Source organism: Onychostruthus taczanowskii, unplaced genomic scaffold (assembly GCF_017590055.1).
Source record: "Onychostruthus taczanowskii isolate IOZ18803 unplaced genomic scaffold, ASM1759005v1 scaffold180, whole genome shotgun sequence".
NCBI classification, from domain to species: domain Eukaryota; kingdom Metazoa; phylum Chordata; class Aves; order Passeriformes; family Passeridae; genus Onychostruthus; species Onychostruthus taczanowskii.
Genome location: NW_024499018.1, coordinates 52,983 through 74,388, shown reverse-complemented (window position 1 = coordinate 74,388; position 21,406 = coordinate 52,983). Strand labels below are relative to the sequence as shown.

Below are 21,406 nucleotides of genomic sequence, written 5' to 3'. Positions count from 1 at the left end.
CAGCGTCCATCCTGTGACAAATTGGATTCTCAAAAAACGCCTTTCTCCCACTGTAGATCCATGGGACACTCCCTTACAACCACTGCCTAAGCACACACAGACTCCTCATTGAGCAGTTAAATAATATCAACCAAAGCTACAGCAATACAAAAGTTCAGTGGCTACAGCATTTGAACAGAAGGACTTTAATTCTATGTCTTTCATTCTGATCTGTGGTTTCTAAAATCTGTGCCCGTCCCAAAGCCATCCTGTGCCAGGGTTCACTTTTGAGTTCCATGGCTGGAGTACCCAGGTAAAAAAAAGTTTCTATTAGATGGTTGTTTCACTTTAAAGTGGTACTTACAGTTTTTTTATAGTAAACTGTCACTGCGCAAAAATCTTGAAGAATTTCTCAGAACAGAGCTGTGCATGTGAGGAAAGTTTTGCCACTGTTAAAGCATTTGGAGGTATAGACATACACACAAAAAAAGGTTCATTTCAAGTTTCCTCAATAAAACCAAATGCCATGATTTAGCACAGATAACAGGATACAAATAGCTTATTTCACTCTGATTCTGTCCCTTAGTGCCACGCAGTTCATTGTACCTGAGAAAATGGTGCTCACTGATGTGGCTGTGTTGTTACTAGGCAACCAGAGATAAAAATGCAGGGCTTAATGATTTTTATTTAATGCATTTTTATGAGAAAGTACACTCTCTTTTTTTCGCTCCCTTGATATTATTTGAGGTGTAAATGCTATTTACCCAAGGAGATATATTTAGCCATCTTCTGTGATCTGAACAAGAAAATTATTCAAACTGGATATTCAAACAGCCAGTCAATAAATATTTCTAAACGTATTGACCATTACCACTACCAACACTTTCACGGTGGCAGTGGCTGAGATCTCAAACCACTTCACCAGAGAAAAATATTCAGTAGGTATCACAGCAGAGAATAAAAAGAAAACAGATAAGAGCTCAGGGTCATTTGGAACAGTTACAGACATTTATGTACTCTTATGTGGCAGAAAGCAAGAGCCCAAGCCTATATTACCCTTTCCCATATTGTCATGACACCACACATCTGGCAAGGTCACACCATGTTTTCTACTGTGGCTTTGGTTAGCCCCAATTCCCTGCAAAAAAGATATGTAATGACCAAAAGCCCCAGTGGGGCTCTGCGCAGAGATGTCTCTACAGGGATATGCACATGTTAAGAAGCCCCCTGTTATCACAGCCCTTACCCCTTGAAGCCTAGGCACGCATCCAAGAGGCCTCCCTGCAACTCCATGCTGCCTCACAGTTCATTTCCCATCGCAAAATTCAACAGCTCTCTTGAGGGTCCTGACAGCAGTGACACCTCCTCGATTCAGTTTCACCTTCATTCAACAGTGTTGGAATTGTTACCACATCTCTAACACCACACAACCTCTCAAGTTTCTTCACTTGCCGTGCTCTTCCTTTCAGTCTTTACAAGGGCTGGTGGCTTGTATGTAACTTCTGACTGTTGAGTTTCTTTTGTATTGGCCAATTTCTCAACTCTCCCATCTTTGTTACAGGAGCAGGAAAGTGTTTATAGCTCTGAAAAAACAACCTGAAAGCCTCAGGCTGAGTGTGTGCATGAGAGCTCAGGTTCAAACAAAACTAGAAGTCTAACTGCATGCTTAACTTCTGCAGGTCCTGCAAGCTGAAGTGAGAAGCAGATGAACTCCCTGCATAATTTCACTTTTATATATAGATAAAGACAAAATAACTGATGCTACCAACATTATTTAGCATTTGTCTCTGCAAAGGTTAACTTCCAAATTACAGGAACCATGCAATTCAGTTGAAAATTGGTTTTGACCTTTAATAATGAGTCACCTTCAAATTAAAGTAGAAATTCCATTGGACTTGGCACAGTTAGATTTTTATAGACAGTTATCTGTTCCTCATCCTTATTGTCTTGATAGCAGGTTCTACTCCCTCTCACTTAGACAAAAGAGATGCATGCAACAGTTCAAAAAATTTGTGCAGATCAGTAAACACTTGTTGCATTTAATCAGAAGCTTACAATCAATGTATTTCTGATCCCAAAATGAGTACTGAATGGCTACTTCTGACCATTTCCCTATTCAAAATAAGCAAGGCTGAAAGCATAATCTGGCACTTCGAAAATCAGTAATTCTTCACTGTGTGTCAAATATAACAGGTAACAGTCTGACTTCCTCCTTCTTCAGACACCTCTATGTGCAGCCAATCTTGCTTCTCACAATACTGGAGAATTTCTAAGCAAACAATAGATATGAGTCTGTGAGTTTGAGAAGTGTGGGGTTTTTATCTCTTATTTCTTTTTCTTTTCTCTTATCCTTCACATCGACAAAATTTGTCTGCCTCTGAATTGTTACAATTATTAAGTGTCTGTCTGTACTTCAGATAAGAGTGTGTAAAACACCACACAGACTAAAACTAGAGAACAACAGCATTAAGTAAAGAAAAAAAAGTCCTTCACTGTGCGTGCATGTCAGATTTCACATCTCAGGTTAACTTAGCAGGACATGTTAACAAATGTAATTGATTTCTGGTTAACTTCCTGCTTTCAACAAGTTCACAGATACATTGAGATTGGATTTCCAGTAGTTTATATTTCATTAGTATCTTACTATGCCAAATGCCATTCCATATTTGTATCAATGATCAGAAACTAAAGTAAACCTCAGCAAAATGGGAAACAATCCTGAAAACCCCAGTTAATCACTTTATCTTTGAAGAATAGCCTGACCTGTAGCTATTTTGATGAAAAGGAGCAGGGTTGGCTTCAAGTGTCTACACCCAGAGACTAGAACTGTCTGCTCAAATTCAGTTAAGTGTTCAGTCAGTTACAGAAACAGAGCTGGGAAAAAGCACCAGAATTTGGAAATCCCTCTGACCAAGACAGTATCTGAATTACTACCCTACACAAACCTTTTTCTTCTCCCTGTAAATGGGTTTGAGAATTTCAATCTTCAGCCTTGAACAACATTAACTAAGGAGTCAGACAAAACTCAAATTTTTTAGTTGCTTCAGTTCACTACTGATGCGCTAAGGCAGCTTATACTGCTCAGTACTGCGGATGTACTAGACACCATATAGAGACATTTCCCTCTGATTCCCTGGGTTTTAACTCTCACATCCAAACACAACATTCTGAATTCCACTTTGAAAGAATGACATTTAGAAGTTAAGTCAAGGATGATTCAAAATATTTGTCCTAAATCTGTGGTTTTGCATCTTCATCTGTCCAACCTTCAATTTGTCCATAAAAAACAGAATTGCAAAGTAATATTAATAATGCATCTTGCAAAAAGATTGACGGTTTTTTTAATGGCATTGAAAATGCAATAAGACTCAGAGTGGACACAGTTCACAGCAGATCTACTAACAACTGATAAATGGAATTACAGCAAGAACGATGTCACATCAGCTGCTCACTGACAAGAAAATTCTACCCTATCATACGTGGATAGAAAAGCAGAAAGAGAAAATGAGATGCAATGTAGGTGGAAGGCTTTGATCTACTTAAATTCTTTAAATGCCAGACTGAACAAGGTATAAAGGACAAGTGTCTAGAAGAAAAGATTCTTTATTTAATTTTTAGATAGAAAAATACTTGAAACCTTTCTTAAAAACAAAACATGAGAATGTTTTGCTGTATTGTCACTGTAAGTCATGTGGCAAATATCATGGTATTTTTTGTGATAGTTCTGTAAGGCACAAAGAAATAACTGAAGTTCCCAAATGTATTATCCAGAGATGCTTATGTAACAAATATATTTTCCAAATAACATCTCACAAACATACAAACAAAAATCCAAGCCAACCCTCAAACAAAACAAACAAGAAACCCTGAAGAAATAAAAGCCTCTTCTATATACCGTTTACTAGAAATAGCCCAGAAGAGTTTGTCTTGATCTTACTGCCAAACTGTATTTAGCTTTTATTAGACATATAAAAAAACTTAACAGAGAGTGAAGAAAAATCTAAGAAAGCAGTCTATCTTTTACATATTGCTATGTTTTAGCAACTCTCTAGGCACCAATATTTTTCCAGAGTAGGCTGTTTCATGTTTTTAAATATTATCATTTCAGACAAAGAAAAAGGGCAAAAAGACTGGAAGAAACTTCTAGATCAGCTAGTCCATCCTCGTTCTCAAGACACAGCAAATGTCTGTATCTAATTGTGGACTGATATTTATGTAATTTATTGAAGTTTAGAGACCACAACTGTGATAGCTCTGTGGTTTGCCTAATTCATGTTATTATGTACTTGATTTTCTTTTCAAGAAGTTTTGCATAAAGTCTTATGTGAATCTTCTCAAACACAGCCTAAGCCTACTCTTTTCCTCTTTCATCCATGTATTTCTTTATTTGACAAATTTGAAGGCTCTTGCTTTGTTTCCCTTTCAAAGGCTGATCACAGTGAACACAAAGTCCTGATCAGCATCAGATGTACAGCAACAAAGGAGTTACTCACCAAAGCAGAGCATAGCATCAGCAGAAGGCAATCCAAGGAGAGAGGTTAGACCACTGATGCTGATTTGAAATCCTGCAATGATCTGAAATCCTCCCAGCCTCTCTCCAGACTACCACGTAAGATAAAGGCATATGTTGACTATAACAGTACAGGGATTATTACGTTTCAATTCCCTACCTCTACTACAGTTGTTTTTGCAGCTTTGCACATAGGTTGGTTGAAGTTTCTTGCAGTTTTCCTGAAAAAAAAAAGAAAATTAATAAATATTAAAGACCATAAGAGTACAATGAAATACTTTTCAGAGATAAGCTACTAGAGGAATGTCTGTGTTTTAAGCATCACAAAGCTTTTTGCCAAATAGCTGAAGAACTAATAAAAAAAACCTATAAGGGAGAAAAAAATATTATGGTATTGTGTAAGCTGCATCTGAAATGAAATCATATTTTGCTACATTAGAAAGTATTTATTACAGCTCTTTTGACTTTAGATCAGCATACTGTTTAATTGAAATTGGATATATTACTGATATCTTTATTCATTGGATCCAAAAGCAGCAGCAAGCTGGACTGTGTACAATGCCATTATTTTACTGCACAAAGAATGAAATTAATCTCCACTGGGGACCAGCACCAGGCCTAACAATCTCTCAAGTATGTTTTCCTAACTCAGACTAGGACTTGGGATAGCACTTTACACAGTAGTAAATGTAATTCACTTATTTTAATTAAAAAAAAAAAAAAAACCACACAAAAAAACCCAACAAAAAACAACACAAAACACAACAAACCAAACCCAAAAAAAACACAAAAAAACCCCAAAAAACAACCAGAAACAAACAAACAAACAAAAAAAAAAAAAAAACACCAAAAAACAAACAAACAAAAAAAAATTTAAAAAACCAAACAAAAAAAAAATCCAATAAAATAAACCCCAAACCTGTGTCAGTTTTGGCATCCACTGTAAGACTCTGGCATTCACCCCAAGTATTCCCACAAACCTTTTCCATACCAAGGAAAAAGAACCTCTAAAGAGCAAAAGCAACACTTAACATGTATACTTGTGTTGGCAACTACACCAAGATCCTAGGAGCACAGGGGAAACAAGTGACCTGTGTCAGTCACTCCCTATGTTTTTCAGAAACCAAACAAAGATGCACAGCACATTTAATAATTAAGAAATACTATTACGGTTTTAGTGGTGTTCCATTGCTAGCTTCTTGGCATTTTTCTCTGTTAAAAAGCAGAACTGCTGAAAAATTTTCATCAAAATCCACGAAACCAGGTTTCAAAACAAGACAAAGCCTCCTTTCCCACATCGTTTTTCCACAGAAGCATTTTTTTTTTTTCCCCCGGCCATCCTTATTTCACAGACACACGGAATCATTTAAGCTGGGAAAAAGCCCTGGAGCCCAGCCTGCAAGGCGCGGTCCGGGCCGGGCGCCGCAGCCGCGGCGGGCTCGGGGCGCTGCTGCCACCGCGCGGCTCCGGGGCAGCGCCGAGGGACGGCCCGGCACACACAGGCCCCCGGGCACGCACCGACACGACCGAAGCTGTACCCGCAGACACCTGCCTTGGGGAAACCCCGTTTTATTGGCAGTATATAGCGGCTGTGAGCCTCTGACAAAAGGTCAACCCTGTCTTGGGGGCATCGCCAGCCGGGCAAGGGAGGGAAGGGAGGGGATTGTCCCGCTCTGCTCTGCTCTGCTCTGCACTGCCCTGCACTGCTCTGCACTGGGGCGGCCTCAGCCCGAGGGCTGGGGGCACTTTTGGGTGCCACAACATAAAAAAGATACTAAACTATTAGAGATTGTCCAAAGGAGGGTCATAAGGATGATGAAGGGCCTTAAAAGGAAGCCAAATCAGGAGTGGCTGAGGTCACTTGGTCTGCTCAGCCTGGGGGAGACTGGGGGGACACCTCACTGCAGCTACATCTTCCTTCTGAGGGGACGAGGAGGGGCAGGCACTGATCTCTGGTCTGTGGTGACCAGCGACAGGCCCCGAGGGAAAGGCCTGAAGCTGAGTCAGGGAAGGTTTAAGTTCAACATCTGAGAAAAGTTTTTCACTCAGAGAGTGATGGGGCAGTGGAACAGGCTCCCCAGGGCAGCGGAGACAGCACCAGCCTGAAGAACACCAATTCAAGAACTGTTTGGACAATGTTCTCAGGCACAGGGTGTGACTCCTGGGGATAGTGCTGTGCAGGGCCAGGGGTTGGACTTTGATGATCTTTGTGGGTCCCTTCAACTCAATATATTCTATGATTCTATGAATATCTTCTGCCCATGGGTCTTTTTGGTGGCTATACAGACTCAAAAGAAGGATATAACAATAAGAAGCAGAAGAAAAAAACCCCACAGTTTGCGTTTACACTTTCCTCTGAGAGGCGAAAATACTAGTTAGTAGTGATTCAGGGAAAACTCCCCTAAACTAGGCAGAGTAGCAAATGAGAAGAAAAATAGAGATATAAAACCTGATTTAAAATAGCTGAGAAATGGATACTGATGGGGGAAAGGAAGATGACAAAACTAACAATTCAATATTTCATCCCATGTAACTACTTTTCTGAGCCAAAGACTTTCTCAAGATAGTAGTGGCTACTCTGCCAGTAAAATAAACTGACATAAAATTATTTTTTACATAGGGAAAAAACTACAAGAAAACATTAATTTGACATTAAGAAGAGCTAATGGTCTAATCTGATGTAATTTATAAAAGCTTCTGCTATTTAAACTGTTCTTGAGTTAGTAAAGTTTTTTCAGAAGCAGTAGTCTTTTACAGGATCAAAGGCTTTATTTCTAAAGAACACACTCTCCAGAAGTTTTATGGGATCAAAGGCCTTATTTCTAAAGAAATCATCTAGATGAAAAAAAAGCAGAAGCACTACACTTATTTTCCAACACAGAATAATGTTAAGGAGTTAGCAGTAGGAAATTCAAAAACTAGCTAGACAAAGTTGACTTTTTATTTAAAAAAAAATTTCTGGATATCTAGATACAGCAACGTCTACAAAGTTCCATTGTTCCACTGGATTTCTAAGCTGACCAAAGGCATGACATCTTTTCTCCCAGGGGCAAAAGATAGCAAACCAGACTAAACCAACAAACTACATCTACTACATATCTAGTGATGTGAAGATGCAGAGACACCTCAGGTATGAGCTGAATTTATGTACTTCACTTGAAGCATGAAGAGATGACCTGACATGACTGTCACAGAAGAGGCTCCGACTCAGGTTATCCCTTCAACATTTCTGCTTCTTTGTCAATTGTCTATTTTCATCACCAACAAGCCATGTATTTGCTTGTAAAATCGAGGTACATTGGGCTACAACACCTAGCAGAATGGGGCCAGGTGAAAAGTGAAGGGAGCTAAAGGAGGCAGACAAATCACTCTCCATGATATTTGAAAAGTCATGGCAGTCAGGTGAAGTACCAGGTGACTGGAAAGAGGGAAAGATGGTCACCATCTTTAAAAATTATATAAAGAAGGACCCCAGGAACTACTGACTTGTCAGCCTCACCTCTGTGCCTGGGAAGATCATGGTGCATACTCCTAGAAGCTGTGCTAAGTCACAGGGAGGTGATTCAGGACAGCCAGCAAAACTTCACATCTGTTAGGCAAGTCCTGCCTAACCAATATAGTGGTCTTCTATGATGGAGTGACTACATCAGTGGATGGGAAATGGCTATAGATGTAATTTATCTGCACTTTTCTAAAGCCTTTGACATGGCTTTACAGCCCCACAACATTGTCTCTGACTTGGAGAGAGATTAGTTAAATTGCATAGACTGTTTGGTAGATAAGGAATTGGTTCAATAGTCTCATCCAGAGGTTAATGATCAATGGCTCAGAGACCCAGTGGACATCAGTGACAAGTGGTGTCCCTCAGGGGTCTGTACAGTGTTATTTGATATCTTCAATAATGACACAGACAAAGGAATGGAGTACACCCTCAGCAAATTAGCAGATGGCACCAAGCTGAGTGGTGCTGTTGACACTTCTGAAGGATCAGATACCATCCCGAGGAACCTGGACAAGCTCAAGAAGTGGCTCTTGGGAATCTGATGAGGTTTAACAAGTCCAAGTGCTGGTACTGCACCGGGATAGGAACAACCCCTGGTACCAGCACAGGCTGGGCATGAACAGCCCCAGAGCAGCCCTGCCCAGGAGGGCTTGGGGGTGCTGTGGCTGAGAGGCTGCACATGCCCCGGCCATGGCACTCCCAGCCCAGAGAGCCAAACATGTCCTGGGCTGCATCCAGAGCCCCGTGGGCAGCAGGGCAGGGAGGGGATTCTGCCCCTCTGCTCTGCTCTGCTGAGACCCACCTGGAGCGCTGCATCCAGAGCTGGCCTCCCAGCACAGCAGGGACAGGGACCTGCTGGAGCCTGTCCAAAGGCCACCAAGATGATCAGAGATCTCCTACAAGGAAAGGCTGAGAGAATTTGAATTGTTAAGCATGGAAAAGAGAAGGCTTCAGGGTGACCAAATTACAGCCTTCCAGTACCTGAAGGGAGTATTCAACATAGATGGACTTTTCACAAGGGCATGTAGTAACAAAACAAGGGAGAATGGCTTCAAGTTGAGAGAGGGGAGGTTTAGATTTGATTTTAGGGAGAAATTCTTTACTGAGGGTGGTGAGGAACTGAAACAGGTTGCCCAGAGAAGCTGTGGATGCCCCATCCCCAGAAGTGTTCAAGGCCAGGCTGGATGGACCTCTAAGCAACCCAACTCAGTGAAGGGTCTGCCTGCCCACAGATGGAGGCTGAAACTCGATGATATTTAAGGTCCCTTCCAAACCAGGCCATTCTGGGATTCTCTGACTATCCACAGAAGCAGTGGCACTCCCTGATGTTGTCCCTAAGGAGCAAAGCCCCAGGGAAGGTTAAGACCTTTGTTAGACAAAAGCTAACCACTGCTAAGTGGTGCAGAATAGTCCACTCAGCATGACAATGCCTGAAATGAAAGCCACCACAACATGCTGTATGGAATGAAAGATCTAGGACTCATGAAGTAGAACTTAAAAAAAACCCAACAAAACAACATTTTAAAAGCAGCTTTCTAAAGAAGTTGGTGCCATTCTGAATTCCAATAAAACAGTATAGCTTGATGTATGAGAATAGGAAAAAAATTAATGCCAGCCTCTGGTCCAAGTAAGTGTAGCTAAAGTACACTTACACTTACATCCTCTAAATTTATAAAAGCTCTTAGCTTGAGGGTGATTAACAGTTTGGCAGACATACCATTACTACTGGCTTCACACAGTCACAGGAAACACACCATGAATAGTACCACACTGCTGAGAAAGTTGTAGCAGATGGCAAGTTATAAGATGACCCTATGTTTCTCTGTTCTGTGTTATCAGATAATCATGTCTCATCCAGAAACAGAATAGGTCACTGTTTATCATAAGCACATTCCTCTGAGCTAGCAATATTCTATATGGAATTGGGCACCAGATGATTATTAGTTTCCATCTTCGATTTGTTACAGTTGAAGGGAGGAGTCAAGATTTTTAGGTCTTCACTCCAGATGGAAGTAGTGTCTGTTATCAGCTGTACTGTGTGAATACATGGGAGACATAATGAAGACTTCTGAAAGGAACAGGAAAAAGGAAAGCCATAGAGAACAACAGGACATAAAGGAAGAGGGTAAAAGGAGAGCACAACCAAAAAGTCTTTCCATGGAGAATGAAAGAACTTTTGAGAGGTCTCTACTATGCATCTGTAGAAAGATACAGGATAAAAGCACAGAGACTAATGGCTCAGGATCAAAGACAAGGCCAAGCAGGAAGAGTGTTTCCTCTATTCAATGTACCAGAGCCTAAGGAGAGCAGTTTAGCAGCCATCAAATTCATCTGCACACATACAAGAAAGTTCAGCTTTTAATCAGAAACCATATTGTCTTGCCAGTGGGCAAGTCAGAATGTCAAGAGTTGGGCAATTATAAAAAACTAATAAAAACTAATTTATAAATTTTCAAGTATTTTAACTTAGCATTAATTATGTGTATATATAAATTAATTAATTTTCAAGTATTTTAACTTACTATTAATTATGTGGATATAAAAAATATATATACACACACATGTACACATAAAGAAAATAGTTACTTTATGGGTGTTGTTTTATACACATATTTTTCAGTTGCTTTTCCAGCTCCTTGTTTGTTCTATACAAAGACAGACTCTCAATCAGCATGTGCTTATAATAAACTGCACATAATAACTACAACACTCACGTTTTCATCTGATAGCCATAAGACAAACAAATAAAAACCAGGCATTAAACATAAGCAAACCTCTCTCCTCCTTCAGTTCAGGACAAACCAGAACACAAACAGAGCAACTCCTATAAAAGATTTTCTCAGTAATACTACATCAAACTTTTCATTGCAAAAATGTTTAAATTCATATGATGCCTTTCCCTACACCACTGAGATGCAACAAACTTTAAACACAGATTTCTTTAGACAGAATCAATTTCCCCATCACTGACTGGCCAGAAGATGGACTCAGTTCTGTTGTGCATGAGCCTGTACTTCTTGGGTTGGCCTTTAATTGCTCAAGAAAAAGGACCCAAACTAACATGAATATTGAAAGAAAGAGAATGTCACTACGTTTCTCAACAGTCATCATAATGACTTCGGTCTGCTGTCTCTCATTTTTAACTATAAATGCTTTACTTCATAGCTATGTTTGAATTCTCAAAAGTCATTAGAAAAAGCAATTATATTTTGGTGTTTTACAGCAGCATAATTTGACAGCAGGGAAAGGCAATATGAGAGAATGTGAAATCAGTAAAACATTATTTTGCCATAACACAGGAGACAGGATTCTTCTTGCCATTCATTACCTAAACTGTAAAATAATTTTTTCCCGCCAGTAAACAAGTCATACCTGAAAATTATGTTTCCTGCACGATCAGCCTTCCATGCCTTCACAAGAGCAAAATCTCCTGTAATAGATTTCTCTAGAATAAAGTGACGACCATCAAACTCCCTCACCTACAGAGAAAAGTCCAAAATTAAGATGTAGGTTTCTTCCAACAGATATCACAAGTAATACTTATTTTAGGGGTTAATTTTGCACACTATTATATTTCAACTTCTTTTTGACTCTCTAAAGTTTTTACTGAAAAGCTGTATGATAACAGAGAGGCATGGAAACCCCAGTTTTATCATAGGCTCTAAATCCCAGATTCATCGCAGTGTCTCTAGTGAAACATCATGAGACTCCACATTCCTCCTGCTCCATCTACTGGAATTAGACATGCTTTGTCCTGCACATCTACCAGCTGACCAAAAACTGAAGTGCTAAAGCAGAATTACTGAAAAAGGTCATAACCACTATCCACCACCAAATCCAAAATTAAGTCAATTCAAATCATCTAACAGGCTGAGTTTCTTTTGGTTTTCCCTGCATTTATGATCAATATTTGGAATGAATGATACTATGCCTGAAGCCAAAATATGGAAGAGGGACAGAGCTAGTCTTTCAATCCTATATAGAGAGATGAAGGACCACCTCTCTTAACAATGTGGAAGGTAAGAGTATACACAAATATTACTTGAGAGCTTTTTAAAATTGCTGAAATGGGAAGTATGAGAAAAGATATCAGTTTGCCAATACCATATAAGGAGATCTGAGCCTTTATAAAATGATACTTCTGTGTAAAATGGATGTGGAGAATGAAATCAACAAATCATGCTAGTCATGATATTAGTACCCCATCATTATTAGACTGAGGAGAGTAAGGGAGATTTTCCCACAAATGTCAAAAGAAAAACAAATGAAGAAAAATGTTATTAAAATTATAAGGTATTTATTGAAAAAAACATTCCTCCAAATGGTAAAACATCATAATGACGTATACAGTAAAAAAATTAAGAGAATATAAAATATTAGGACAATGTATAGATACTGCAAATAGTCATGTATAAAATACATGAAAACCATGGGTTAGGGTGGAATTACCTTTACCCCAGAAATGCTCTTGAGGTGAAATTTAATGTTGTATGCAGCCTAATTGGAACACACAATACTAGCCCCACCCAATTCTTTAAGAAAATTTATGGCACTGAGACATCTCTTCCCTTCTCCAAATTCTATATCCAACTTCAAAATTAAACCCTTGTTTCTGCCTTGAAAGCCACAGTCTTTTTATTTCTTTGCAGTTTTAAAAACTGCGACTAAATTGCATTTCAAATGTTGGGAAATGCATTTCCTAAAATTTGTGTCAACTGAGCTCCTCCCAGTTTAACATGAGAATGTCCCATTTCTTCTAAGGCTGAAGCTCCATGTGCAGCTGCAGGGCTACTTACTACATAGTGCTGTATTTAAGGAGCACCTGCCCCACTAACAGGTTTTAGTTTGAATTTAATTTGAATACACAGTGAACCTGGTCAGAGAACAGTCAAGTGAAGAGTAACTCACAAGGCAGGCTTTCACTTGGACCAGGTCTTGATGCTAAATCACTCTATAACTGTAAAAACTTCACATCACAGAGGACAGCAGTAAGCAATGAAAACAAAGCTAATGTGTCTGTACCACATATATCCAGTTAAATGAATAGAGTAAAGCTAAATTTAACTCCTTCTTAAACATCTGTTTATCTTGTAAATATGTTAGAAATTAATTTTTCAATGGTGAAGGCTTCCAAATGGCAATCAGACCTCTTACCTCTCTTGGCTGGCTGGCAATGGCAATGGTGCCATCTGTGTTGTACTTGATGGGTGCACCTCCTTCCTGCACCAGTGTCCCATAGCCAGTACTGGTGTAAAATGCTGGGATTCCTGCTCCTCCTGCTCTAATACGTTCAGCAAGTGTACCCTATGGGAAAACACATTTAAGAAATCTTCATTTGGGAGCAACAAATCAAACTCTGATGAATGGCTTGCATTAACTTTATTTTATATCTGGTTCATTCTTTTTGCTCTTTGGCCATTCTGTCTGCACTCTTCTCTGTGTCTAGCTATAGTACAGGATACTAACAGCAAAAATTCCTCATTTGCCTTAATTACGGACTTATGGCCAAAGATATGTGTTTGTTTTTCATAAGTGTCATTTCCCAGATTTTTTTTATATTCTCCTGGATTCAAAGCAAGACAAAAACATCATGGTCAATTACCCAGTTTAACAGCCTCTACAACATAGATTTTGTTTTCCCCAGTTATCCTGCAAGAAGCACAATCACCTCTGGTTGGTTTTCAAAATGGTGGAGTGATATATACTATAAAATAATTCATCCTAAATGAAATAAAATAAAAACCCCACAGCATTCCGTGTATAGAGAATTCAAATAGGAAGGCAGCTGTCCCCAGAAATGTATATTCCAGGGGATTGCTCTCATTTGACAGGAGGCATTTTGAGAAGCATCACCAGCAACCACAAACTAAGTGAGAGGAATTCAAATACCAGGAAGACAATACCTCCAGAGACGTATATTCCAATGTATATTCCAAGGGATTTTTCATCTGACCAGATTCCAGCAGGAGGCATATTGATAAGCATCATCAGAAGTTTTTCCCAGAAAGTTTTTTTCTGACAGGATTCCAGCAATTATCCACCAGTTCCGGAAAACTCAATGATATGCTAAAGAAGAAACCCTTCCAGGGTACGGAAAAACTGTATAAAAGGGACCCTCTGAGAACTACTCTTTGGAGACCCATGGGGACTTTGGTACAAAAAGACCAAATCCTACAAATTCCTGATTCTGATTGCCCGGCTCAGAGTCAATTTTAGGTTGTGGCTTATTCCAAATTTATACTTTGATAATTTAATTTCTTTAATTATTTAATTGGAGTATTCATTTATTACAGTGGCAAGAGGCAGATGCAAACCATGCAATGATACAGAGTCCTGTGTTCTAAGAAGCCTTATAATTTCAAGATCTCACCGTGATGTTTTCCTTACTGTTCAACAATGATACAAGCCTCCCATTTTGCCTAAGGTTATACCACACTATTTTAGGAAAGACTATTTTTCTTGACACAAATATTTCAAATTCCCACATCTCCTAGCAGACAATTAATTCACCTTACTGATTGCCCTTATATACTGTAGACCCATTATTTCCATGCTGGATTTACATAACTTATCTGTAGTCCACTGGGCCAACTACATGTCTAAGGAGTTCATGGTCCCCTAGGTGAAAGTACTGAACATTAAATAGGAAGGGAAAAAAATGCATTGTGAGATTTGTGACATTTGAAAGATCAGACATGACAGTGTCTGGCTATTTTCAGGTCTGCTGACTGGGTATAAAAAAAACCTTTTCTACTCATGTCTGTAATTCTAAGAAACATTCTCTCACAGCATCCTCATAGGCAAGCTCAGGAAGAGTAGACTGGATGAGAGGGCAGTGAGATCAATTGAGAGCTGGCTGAGTGGCAATCCCAGGGCATTACAATCAGTGGCACAGGATCTAGTTGGGGGCCTGTCACTAGTGGTGCCCCCCGGAGCTGATACAGGGCCCAGTATTGTTTAACTTTTCATCAAAGGCTTGGAGGAAGGGCAGATGCCTCCTCAGCACGTTCCCTGAAGACACAAAGCTGGGAGGGGTGGCTGAAACCCCAGAGAGCTCTGCAGCCCTTCAGAGGGACCTTGGCAGGCTGGAGAGATGGGCAGAGAAAAACAATCTGAAATTCAGCACAGGAAAACCCAGGGTCCTGCACCTGATGAGGAATGATCCTGTGCACCTGTACAGGCCAGGGGCTGGCCTGCGGGGAAGCAGCTCGGTGGAAAAGGAGCTGGGGGTCCTGGTGTCCATGAGCCAGCAGTGTGTTCTTGGGGCCAAGGCCAGTGGCCTTCATTGTGGGAGCTGACTCTGCCCCTCTACAGAGCCATCGTGTGGCCATGTCTGGACTGCTGTGTCCAGTTCTGGGCTCCTCAGAACAAGAGAGAAATGGAACTCCTGGAGATGGTCCCAAAGTGAAGGGTAACAAAGATGCTTAAGGGAATGGAGCATCTCTCTTATGAAGAAAGGCTGAGGGAGTTGGGCATGTTCAGCCTTGAGCAGAGGCGACTGAGAAGGGATCTTATCAATGCCTGTAAGTATCTGAAGAAGGGATGCCAAGAGGAGGGATCGGGCTCTGTTCAGGGGTCCTGAGCAACAGGACAAGAGACAAGGGGCAGAAAGTGATGCATGGGAACTTCCACCTGAACATGAGGAAGAAATTCTTTACTGTGACATTGACCACACACTGGAACAGGCTGCCCAGAGAGGTCATGTAGTCTCCTTCACTGGAGATATTCAAGCACCATCTGAACACAATCTTGTGCCATGTGCTCTGAGACGACCCTGCTTGAGCAAAGAGGTTGGACCAGATGACCCACTGTGGGTCCTTCCAAGGGAGCTCAGGACACCAATCTTAATGAAAACTTAACACAGTTGTTTTTCTCAGACATTTATATAAATAGATGTTTAAAACCGAAATTTTATGTGTCGCCTCTGAAAATGCCACACACTAACATGCTGTAGTCTTTGTAGTTATAACACCAACCTCACAGAAGCTGATCTCAATACAACATAACTGATATCAATGATTTTAGGATCTCATTGCTTTCGTGCTATTTGGATAGCTTGGCAGTGCTAAAATAATTAAAAATACGGTGCTAAAAAGTAGTTTTGAATTTGCTTATAACAGTATGCACAGATTAATTTCACTAAGAGTTAATGAACAAGCCAAAAAGGGTTTTAGCTCACAATGAACGAAATCTCCGAATTTGATTCCTGCCCACTAGATGTCAGGCATTGCACATGTGACATCCCCAAAACATGCCACCAAGATGGGAACAGAGCAGCTCCTTGACTTCCTTCCCTTTATATGGGGCCACAGTACTGTGCATACTTTATGCCTTTTTCTACCATCTCCATACGTGTGTGTATATATTTATATATATATTTTTTAAACTTCAGATGAATATAATCTGTTATTAATTAATTCATTCAATTAAAGGAATTCACCCAAATAACACACAGTCAGTTCTTAACAGATGCATGGCCATAAGATGGTGTATTGGCTTTGCACGGTTTTGGTACCTAGAGGGGTGGTTTCTGTGAGAGTATTGCAGAAGCTTTCCCCAGTGCCCACAGAACCAGTGCCAGCTGGTTCCAAGACTAAGCCCATCAGCAACAGTGGTAGTGCCTCTGGGACAGCACATTGAAGAAAGAGAACTTCTTGCACAGATGTAAGTGCATCCAGAGCGGAGTGGATGAGAATATGTGAGAGGAACAGCTCTGGTGTTCCTCTAGCATCAAGGTGAGTGAAGGAAGAGGGTCAGGACCTGCTCCAGGTGCCAGAGCAGAGAATCCCCTGCAGCCCATGGCAAGACCACAGTGAGGCAGCTGTCCCCATGCAGCCCATGGTGAGCCACATGGGAGCACAAATCCACCTGCAGCCCCTGGAGGATCCCACACCCAAGTAGGTAAATGCCTGAAAGAAGGCTGTGACCCCATGGGAAGCCCATGCTGGAGCAGGCTCCTGGCAGGACTTGTGACTCCACAGGGAATCCACGTTGGAGCAGGAAGAAGGTAGGGTTGGAGTAAAGTGTGTGTAGAGGAAAGGAGTGTTAAGATTTTGTTTTACTTCTTTTAGCCCACTTTGATTGATATAAACTAAATTAAGTTCCCCAAGGTGAGTCTGTGGTGCCCAAGATCATAACTGGTGAGTGATCTCTCTCTTTACTTATCTCAACCCATGAGTCTTTTGTTATATTTTCTCTTCCCTGTCCTTCTGAGGGGAATTGAGAGTGAGGCTTTGGTGAGCACCTGGAATCCAGTCAGGGTCAGCCCACCACAGATGGCAAGTGTCTTCTGCACACAAGCAAAACATTTGGATGCAAAACAATTTTATAAAAGCACTTAGGCATTATTCTACTCAATATTTTAGATGAAAAGATGAAAAGATGAAAAGTGGTGGGCAAAAGCAATTTAAAAAAAAAAAAAAGAAGAAGAATAAAAATTAAAAAGACAGAAATTCCTGCATAGATTAGTTCAAAGCAGGACAATTCCTCTCACACGAAAACCATCTAACCCTGATGTCTCATTATAAAAGGTAGTAAACAAATGTAAAAGTCCAGTCAACATCTGATGGCAGTTAAACAGGTTGGTGTAACTTATGGCACTGTTTGGCAAAAGTACGGAATTTAAATAAAACAGTGCTTTCTAGTGCAAGAACAACAGGAAGCTTCCTGAACTGCTTGCAAGCCAGTTTGCAATATCTGTGTATCATTCAGGTGCTTAACAATGCTCTTATCATTACAAAACTTAAAAATTACCAAATAGAAAAAAAAAACTTCTGCATGAAGACAATTAAACACTGTGTGCATTGATGTAAGAAAGGATGGCAACAGAGGGTCAGGAGCAGATTTGTAATGGTTAAAGAAATTTCTCCTTCATTTCACTAAGATCCATAATCCTTGCTCCTAGATTCTCAGAGGCAGATACTGAAGCATATTGTCCTTAACAGGATTTTGCATTGCAGGATTCCCTGAGTATACAGTTGATTCCTTGATCTACTACTGTGAGGTATCTTCTATCAAATGAAAGTCAGTAGTTATGAAGAAATTAAGCAGAATGTTGCACAAAGGTTATTCTGTCACGCTCATGCCAAGTTGTTCTTCACTTCTTAAGTCAGTCTTTCTTTCTCTTCTCATCAAATGTAGCCAATTTGTTCAAAAACAAAATTGCTGTGAGGATCTGTTACTGAGCATATAACAAGGTCATATAAAACATTATTTCCCTAGCACAAGGAGAACATGAATTTCACCTTTCAAAGGTCATGCACCAGGAGGCCCTGCCTGCCTGGTTAAACAAAACTACTTCAACTCCCACATGCATTTAATCTTCAGAGTAACAGCACAAAATCCTCTTGCCATTACACATATAGGTTTTTTTAAGATATACATTTATTGAAAGAACATACACTGCCATCCATCTCTTTTTGAGAATGCAATCTGCACTCAGGTTTCCAGCTAAAATAACCCTTTGGCTTTCACATGCATCAGTTTTCATGTCCCTCCAAAAACCCATTTTGTGCACTTCAGCATATTTTATGTTTCCTATGTTTTTCTCTTACAAGTCAATGTCCCAAGAAACACACATTTCACACAAAAAACACTGTTCTCACTCCTGTTTTCCCTACCCTTTGATTTTCATGTGACGTCTCTAACCAAGATTACAATTTTCAAAAACCCTCTGATTTATGGATATTTCTTTCAATATAGCAGTTCTATGGCAATTTTAAGTTATTATTTCTCCCTTGCTGTCTTTTGCTGCTTTCTTGATAATGTTGTTTAATGTTCAAAAAGCAAAGAGCTTTTTGAACTTTTCAGCTTTAATTAAGTTTACCCTCAAAATGTTAACTATAAAAATTTGCCTTGCAGGCAACACTCCACCTATCAAACAGCAACCACAGAAAAAAAAAAGAACCTTTACTGACTGCATGAAAAGAATACACCCCATACACCTATTTCAAAAGCTGGATTCAGTCATTTACAAATTAAAACAAAGGTAAATGCAATAAAAATGTGCTGCCCTGGATAGGAAGGAAGAAGGTGTGGTAGAAGCTGACATAGTTGTTATGAGTGCAGTCAGAAAAGGGAAAGTACACATTAGTGCTAGACACTGCATGCATTCTTTTACCTTCAGATATATTTGGATTTCTAGAAATTTGCCCATTCTGTATTAAGATGAAAAGTGAATCAACAGAATACATGAAATGCATATAGGAAAAGAGAACTAGGCATTCATCAAGGATGTCAGTGACCCAAGTTACTCCAAACTATTGATGTAGGAAAGAAAAATTAAGGAGCTCTGATTGTCTAGCAACACATTCATTCCAGTTGTTTTGTCCCTCTCAGACCTACAAAAACTTCCTGCCAAAAACTATGTCTGCCTTTTCAAATTTTAAAAATTCACCAAATATGACTCCCAGACAGATCTGTCCCACACATCTCCAGTGTACTGGAAGCAGTACTGCAGATAAACAATAATCGGCTGCTCTCAGCTCTTCTTCTTTGGTGTCTCAAGCATAACACATGGTACAGCATCACAGGGAAGAAGAGATTACCTAACTTTCCAAACTGATAAAAAGCCTTGCACACCAACAAGCCCTACACAGCCTGATGAAGCAGGAAATAGAAATTTGCATTCTTAAGCAGAAAAAAATGGCTACTTGGAACGTAACACACTCTGGCACAAAACATACAATGGCTTATTGTTAGGGGGGTTGTGTAAAAGGAAACATCACAAGACAATTACAACTCTCCTCTCTCTCTGCCTTTGTAAAGATCTTTATTTGTTTCTAAAACATGTGGGTGTGCTCAGTACAGACTGGTTGCCTTTACTGGATGGGAAGCATCAATAAGAATGAGGGCATCCTTCTAGATTTCTTAAAAATATAGCTCCCTCTACTAATTGTTCAAAGATTCTCCAGAAGCTGATATACCTGGGAGATTACACATGACCAGAAATTATTAGTTATTAAATATTAAAATGAATATATTGAGTTTTGGAGAATTAAAACATGTTGATCAAGGAGCTAACATGATGCACCCCCTGATCTTCCTCCTCTCATAATTTGGGGACTGGAAAGATAGGAAGGTAAAACTACACCACCCCTGGAGACTACAGATTGAGGAGGAAAAGCATGCAATAAGAATCCTGGGGCAAGGCGCCCCCTTAGGCAGAAACTAAAGTTTCTGCAACTAGCTGTTGCTGCAAAAAATGCACATAAATGGTTGGTTCTACTCCTGGAAAACATTTTATGTAAAGCCACCAGTCAGCTTCCAGAGATAGATAGGCAGTCTTTTTAGGTATTCATCAGCTCCAAGTATTACATAATGAAGCATGGAACTTGATAACAGACGGACCTGTTCCAGAGCTAGAAATTTTCTTGGCAATTGGCTAGGGGTGAGGAAAGGAAACAATTTCCTCTGACATTCTCCCTGTAGAAGATGAGAGGCTGATTTTATTTGCAACATCAGCTTTTCAGTCTTCAAAAGGATTTGCTCCAAGTTACATGCAATTATGCCTTCTGACAGTTCCACAATTCCTAAGGAAGACCAAATATGCTTCCCAACTAAAAGGAATGCATCAATCACTACCTGCATGGCATTTCTTAGTAGCAGAGACTTAAGCTTTCAGGCTCACAGGGGTGCCTGACTGCAGCATGAAACTCTACCAACATTAAAGTTATGTGGACACAGGTACCACCCGAGTTCTTAGGGACACACGTTCTTAGGTCCACAAAAATAAAGTATAATCCTGGCAGCACCAGAACGATCCTTAACAGCCTTTGTGCAGAAAATTAATAAATGCCTACTACATGGTATTTGCTGGAAGACACTGAACAAAAGTGCAGGCACACCCAGGGCAAAATTAATGGAGACAATCATATAACAGTTCTTCATAGCTCATCTTCCACAGTCTTACAGGGCTCATAAAAATGACACTATGTCCCACAATAATCTCCCCATCTGTAAGGTTACTAAAGAGCCAGCTCAGATGATACGTGTTTCTCCTTCTCTGTCCCTCACTTCCCAAAGGGTACCAAGAATGAGAACAAGATAAGGAATAGGAGTTAACCAACAGACAGAGAAAAACAGATTCAGCTCACAGAAAGGTAAATTATTCAGAGATATAATGCTTATTTGCCTTGTTGTTTCTTGTCTTTACCCAAATGTCTTGACACTGTCTTCAGGCACCTTCTTTTCCTAGGACATTTCCCCATATGTCTGATTGTAAATTGCTAAAGGGAAAGCAAAAAAGAGAGGATGAACGCCTCTGAAGAAAGAAAAAAGAAGCTCTCTGTAGACTGAAAAAAGAGGTGGAAGAGAGAAGCATGGGTGCTGCCATATGCTATGGCAATCCTGTTCAGGAGACAATGAGGGGAGATGGTGAGGTGGAAATTATGAAAAGGTTGGGAAGAGGGGAGATG

At 40.0% G+C, this 21,406-nt stretch overlaps 1 protein-coding gene across 1 annotated transcript in view; it reads right to left on the bottom strand.

Moving 5' to 3' along the window:
- The window catches only part of OXCT1 (3-oxoacid CoA-transferase 1), an 81,840-nt gene that overhangs the window by 49,579 nt on the left and 10,855 nt on the right, over positions 1–21,406 (bottom strand). The window contains exons 4-7 of the mRNA XM_041401011.1: positions 14,362–14,377; positions 13,146–13,295; positions 11,364–11,470; positions 4,650–4,710 (exon numbers count right to left, since the gene is read on the bottom strand). Of these exons, the coding sequence (XP_041256945.1) occupies positions 4,650–4,710; positions 11,364–11,470; positions 13,146–13,295; positions 14,362–14,377 (334 nt within the window). The remainder of the gene's footprint in view (positions 1–4,649; positions 4,711–11,363; positions 11,471–13,145; positions 13,296–14,361; positions 14,378–21,406) is intronic.